The sequence below is a fragment of the Etheostoma spectabile genome, chromosome 16 (genome assembly GCF_008692095.1).
Source record: "Etheostoma spectabile isolate EspeVRDwgs_2016 chromosome 16, UIUC_Espe_1.0, whole genome shotgun sequence".
Lineage (NCBI taxonomy): Eukaryota > Metazoa > Chordata > Actinopteri > Perciformes > Percidae > Etheostoma > Etheostoma spectabile.
In genome coordinates this window covers 12,450,887-12,456,735 of record NC_045748.1, presented here as the reverse complement: position 1 = coordinate 12,456,735, position 5,849 = coordinate 12,450,887, and the positions used below count along the sequence as shown (strand labels likewise).

General features: G+C 41.8%; 1 protein-coding gene across 5 annotated transcripts in view; it reads right to left on the bottom strand.

The window, feature by feature from the left end:
- Nucleotides 1-5,849, bottom strand: part of tnpo1 (transportin 1) — a 38,120-nt gene that overhangs the window by 20,092 nt on the left and 12,179 nt on the right. For 4 of the 5 annotated variants that reach the window (XR_004335753.1, XR_004335754.1, XM_032540292.1 and 1 more), the window contains exons 8-17: nucleotides 5,305-5,427; nucleotides 4,278-4,396; nucleotides 3,858-3,918; nucleotides 2,848-3,019; nucleotides 2,461-2,613; nucleotides 2,131-2,356; nucleotides 1,445-1,616; nucleotides 1,072-1,158; nucleotides 823-930; nucleotides 197-355 (exon numbers count right to left, since the gene is read on the bottom strand). Coding sequence is in view for 3 of the 5 variants with exons in the window: in XM_032540292.1 (XP_032396183.1) it covers nucleotides 197-355; nucleotides 823-930; nucleotides 1,072-1,158; nucleotides 1,445-1,616; nucleotides 2,131-2,356; nucleotides 2,461-2,613; nucleotides 2,848-3,019; nucleotides 3,858-3,918; nucleotides 4,278-4,396; nucleotides 5,305-5,427 (1,380 nt within the window). In the remaining 2 variants the exon portion in view is untranslated. Of the gene's footprint in view, nucleotides 1-196; nucleotides 356-822; nucleotides 931-1,071; nucleotides 1,159-1,444; nucleotides 1,617-2,130; nucleotides 2,357-2,460; nucleotides 2,771-2,808; nucleotides 3,020-3,857; nucleotides 3,919-4,277; nucleotides 4,397-5,304; nucleotides 5,428-5,849 lie in introns of those variants that run through there. The other variant, XM_032540294.1, reaches the window with a different exon arrangement.

Genomic DNA, 5,849 nt, shown 5'->3' with positions numbered 1-5,849 from the left:
TAGTATGAACTACACCCCTAGTAACTAGTAACTAAAGCTGCCCGATTAATGTATTGAAGCAAAAAGTCCAATATTTCTTTCTGAAATGTAGCGGAGTACAAGAAGAAAGTGGCATGAAAAGAAAACACTCAAGTACAAAATTCGTACTTAAGTACAGCACTTGAGTTAATGTACTTAGTTACATTGCACCACTGACCTGCATGCACTGGTACATGAGGGTGAGGATATTGCTACGAGCAACCAGCTCCTCAATGGTGCCTCCCAAACCCTCAGCCAGTCCACTGAGAAGATCCAAAGCCACGATCATGAAGTCTTTGTCAGGGGCCTCATACTGGTCTGGCTGGGACTGATAAAGCTAGACAGTAGAAAAGAGGACAAGAGTGGAATTTAATTAGGTGATAGTTATCTGTGGCTTTGTCACTACGAGCAAATCCTTTCATCTAATGCTACTGATTTGATTCATTGTTAATACAAACATATTGATTAAAGCAGCTTTAAGTTTAGCCTGGCTGTTCAGGAAGTAGGTGTAGTAGAGGTCCAACATTTAAAGACAACAACAATCAGAGAGAACAAAAACGGAATAAGAACACAGTGACCCCCAAAAGACAACAGTTTAACCGCAAAATGACAATAATATAGAAAGGCAACTATTCTAGTGTGTTAAAAGCCTGAGTATAAAAGTATGTTTTATGAGGGGATTTGAAAACAAGCAGTGTAGGGGTCGGCCTAATATGTAGACAAAAGGAGAGAGAGAGAGAGAGAGAGAGAGAGAGAGAGAGATGTGTGTGTATGCATACACAGTTGAGGGTTCTACACATTCACCATGGCTTGAGCGAGGGTCTTCTGCACCAGGTTGACACAGCGTTGGTACACAGGCTCACAGTAGGGCAGGAAGCCACTCTGCAGGGCTGTGGCTACAGACGACAGACACTGAGGAAGGCAGGCAGTAGGGTTAGATACAGTCAGTTGCTTGTTCACACTGGGTTATCATCACAGGACTGGGACTGACACAACGGACTCACTATCAACTAAATGGTTTGGGCAGGCAGTAACTTTGCATCAGAGACTCACTTCTAATAATGGGAAGAGATCTTTGTCTTCATCTTTCAGCTGATTCCATTTCTGGATCAGTGGAGGCATCAACATCTGGATGTACTCCTAACAAATGACACAGATAAAATTAGTCTTTACACACAGTACGCAACTAATGAGTGGGTAGGATAATTACAGACGTTAAAGCATTTGCCCATACAATCAAACAAATCTTGAAAGCATGGGGGATTTGTTAATGCGTGTTTACAGTCTGGGCATGATGTCTACACAACAACATTAGTGTACATCACTACAACAGGTGAAACGGGGAAGGAGTTAAAAGTACATGCTAAGTAAATATTCCCATGTAAATGTGAAGTGAAACCGAGTCCATTTTTTTGTTCTGCTGTACCGGTTTATTGAGATGGTGCCCCACTGAGTCTGCGAGTGTTCCTATGGCGTCGTAAAGAATCAGCAGATTTTTGTGCTGGTACTTGCTGAAAGCGAACACCAGTGTGTCCAGGATGAATGCCAGGTAGGGAACCAGCTCTGTACACGCCTCCTCCTCCAAAGTGGCAAAGGCACTACAAAGATAAGAGAGACAAAAAACATTGTGATTTTTTTGCACAATGATTACAAAAAATTATTCTATTCCCTAGAAAAAAAATGTTGTTCATTTTTTTAATCCAATGATTCACCTAAACATTTTCCGTTTATACAATACCGCTACATCCTATCTGTTTCTGTTGTAAACAGAGTGAAAGCAGAAAAAGCTGAAAATCCATGTTATGTACTTCTTTACAAATCAAATAAATGTCAGACTGACTGACTGACTGATTGACTGACGTGATGTGCAAATGTCTCATGATATATTGTCTCTAGAAGTGTATTATTCAAATGTTGTTTTTCTAACAGAAGAAAAAGAAAATCACAACACTCCTACTACTATTGGAATGCAATACATGAAAATCGCATTACAAATCAAATCGGCACCCATGTATCGTGAGAGAATCAAATAAGGAAAGAAGAACATTGTCCCGGTCCTAGTTTAAAATGATGCTGTTAAATGACAAGGCTTTATCTGGACGGCTTGCTCACCTGCAAGCAGCCTCTTGCACACGCTTGTTGCTATCCAAAATACGTTTGAGCAGCTCTGTCATTAGAGGCTTCAGGTAAATATCCGGCGGCTGGCTGACAACCCAGTGGGCATAGCGGCTGAGTGTCCAGCAGGTGATCGAACGCACCAGGGCCTTCTTGTCAGACAAACACTGCACGAGATGGGGAATGAGCTCGGGCAGGTATGGGATCATGCCCTGCATGCAGCCTGGAGACAGGGTTAAGAACAGTGTCATTTCTTCTGAGTATATATTGTGGGGAAGACCGTACTCCCTATGGTTTGTCCCCACTTCTTCCTCTTTCGCTTCTTACCTTCAGCTATAGCCCCCAGCACTAGGATACCAGACTCTTTAACCACCCACTCTGGATGGAAGAGCAGCTCTTTGAGGAGGGGCAGAATGTGCAGCAACAGATCGTCCCTGAACACGTTGGCCAACACGTCCAACGCTGCAGCTGAACACTTACCTAATGTTTGGTGAAAAGTAGTGAGACATACATACAGACATAGAAGTGTGCGGACAAACATCATACATACATCACAAGGTACAGTAGACACAAAGAAAAGACAAGTGATCAATACACTGTGTGTTTCCCAGCTCTTAGTAAAGAGAGCGGGAGATGATGAATAAAAGGGGACAATTCATAATCGTATGGAGGCAAACGTTGGAGGGACATCTAGACAGCGCCATTTGAACTCACGCAGGTTCCAATCAGAGATAGTATCATCGTCATCATCCAGTTCATCATCGTCATCTTCGTCGTCCTCGATCCCATCGCCCTCATGCTGCTGGGCGACTGTGCGGGAGCGATGGAAGCGCGGCCTGATGTCTTGCTCGTTGTCAGGAATGGCCTCGTCTTCCTCGATGTCCCCCTGATGCCGAATGTTCGGAAGTGAAAGAAAAGTCATCTATGTTGCTGCTACATATCTAATAAATCAGGAAATCTCTGTATGTATGTGTGTCTGTCTTTGAAGTATCTCATGAAGCATTCATCCATTATCTACTTCACACTTGGTTTCCTGGAGTACTCGATAAACTTTGGGTTAGGAGTTTGGAGCAGTTTGGACCGCGTTGGATATTAGATATTATTAAACTGTGATTTAAACTAAACACCCAAACAATAAAGGTTGATGAAAAGATTTTGAAAAATGTGGTGCCATAACGTTGGCTCTTCTCCGTCTACCGCTTCACAATAAAAGCCCATCTTAAATTCACAGAGCATTTTGCTAAGAGGAAACTCAATAAAAAGGCATTTCTATCCTTCGCAATAAGTCTGTGTTTACTCCACATTTTAAATTTTATTAAAATCTGAATCTACATTGTTTTCTGGCAGGTATATGTAGTACAATCTGTACCTCTGAATATACACACAGGAGGTCAGTAGTAGGCTATACAATGTGGTTGCATATTAGGTGCCTTGGGGTCCTTATGTGAGTCATTTTGAGGTAAAAAGGTTCTGGAGAAAGCTACAACAGGCCAAGCAATCGGGCCGTTCCTAACAGACACATTTTAAACGGGCACTGTTTTAGTTTTTTTAACAAACAAAAATCTAAAAACTCAAACTAACTAAAACTAAACTGTATACAACTCACATGTATTTTTACACCACACAGTCACCCAAACTACCTAATTATACTGCATGTCATACTGAGTCATTGGGCAATTTATCCTCCTACCTACAGGTACAAATATTAGGCTTTATAAACTGACCTTGAGCAGGATGATGTCAATCTCAGAGTACTTCATCCCGTTGACAAGCACTGGAGTAAGCCTGGAGCATAAGCCAAAGGAAAGAATTATGAGAACAAAGGGCAAGGATAGGTCGGAGCCTAAAAGCAATCAGTCCCATGTGATTCCTGCTGTGGACACAGTTTAATGTGACAGTGTATGTGACAGATGTTAAAGCTGAGGTCAACAGTCAGGGTTCTTAATCAGCCATTTTGAGGTGAGGAAGAGGAATATCATCATAGTACAAGGTCTTTACTGATTTACTGTCAAGGTTTCTATATATAAATCAACAGCTCTCAATATTAGCACTGGAGTGTCAGTCTGTGTATGGTATGCACATGTGTATATGTGTGTGTGTGTGTGTGTGTGTGTGTGTGTGTGTGTGTGTGTTATTATTCTTACTGGGAGAGGTGTCCACAGAGCACTTCCTTACACACAGGCTGCTCCGCCAGAGTAAGCCAGAACTCACAGGCTTCCAAGGCAACATTTTCATCTTGGTCCTGAGTCCTCTGTAGCATGTACTGAGAGGAAATAAAAGGGAACTTTAGCCTTACATACTTTATATTTACAAAACGTAATATTTAATTTTTTTAAAAAGTGCCAATGCAACTACATCTGCAGGCAAACACAAGCCCGTTTGTCCACGGGGCGACATTGGGAGCGTGTCATTGAAAAATGAGAGTGGTGATATATTTGTTAATGTCAACATAGCCAATGAAAAGACAAGTACCGGTATTTATGCCACCCTAGTGTTTATGGGATGGAGTCAAAATAAACTGCAGTGTCTATGTTTATCATAAGCAACATCCAGTGCAACGCTGTGGCTCCCTGATTTATTTTAAATAGTTTCAAAACAACGATGGAGGTCGTTGGCGCAGAGTAATAAGTTTGACGGACAAAACATTCAATTCATTATTGATGTTTTATGGGAAAATAATAAAATATTAAAATATTGCAAGTAAATATAGAAAATCACCAGACTCTATAAATACATATATCTGTTATTCATAAGTACTTAACCTAGCCATCTTCTTCCTCTCTCACTTGCTCAGTCTTTGTCTATGAGTCCCTAGTCTGTCTCCACCATGTTCCACTTCCGGGATTGCTCCGTGGCCGCTGGATTTCAAACTTTCCGCTTTCTTTGTCTTGGAATTTTAAACTCCAGTCACTTTATGAGGACTATGGCTAACAGTTCTTCAGATCTGTCCAATCTGAGTTTTCTGTTGCACGGATAAACAACTTTTGAACGTACACGTTCCACCAAAACAAGGTCCTTCTCGAGGCTATTTTGCAGCGGGGCTCAGCACCGCCAAGGACTATTGTGATTGGTTTAAAGAAAAGCCAATAAACCACGGCATGTTTTTATCTGCAGCGCTGTGGAGGAAGGTCTGGCAATGAGGGCCTAATAACCCCCCGCAAACTCACTCACCTCTATGATGTTGTGCATGTGTGGCAGGAGACGGTCCAGGCGAACTTCTAGCAGCATGACTAGAGCTCTGCACACATTCTTCCTCACTTCTGGTTCCTCATCCGTCGCCAGTGCAAACAAGTTCTACAGAAGATATGAAGACACAAGCATCAAATGTCTTCTTTGTGAAACGACAACAACTATTATAAACAATAGCTTTGTGTTGGGGTCCTGGTCACCCTGTCGGGGTTGTATTCGCTATAGTGACCGCCTCGCTCAACATTACCCTGCTTATTACATGGCCACTTACCAAATAAATCAATAATTTAACACAAAATATTGTTTTAAAAAGGAGTTTTTTGATTTAAATACGATTGTGTTGCTTCCCCTTAAGAAAATTGTCCAGTTTGTCGCTATGGTTGGAATCCTGCATCCATAGCAACGTAAACTCAGCCTAATAAATGTAGCCGTATATTTTATAAGTTGGGCTGTTATGGGGTGCTGCCGTGCTATCGCTAGCTATAGGTGGACAAATGACCCAGCTGCTGTTTTAATCACTGCAGGAA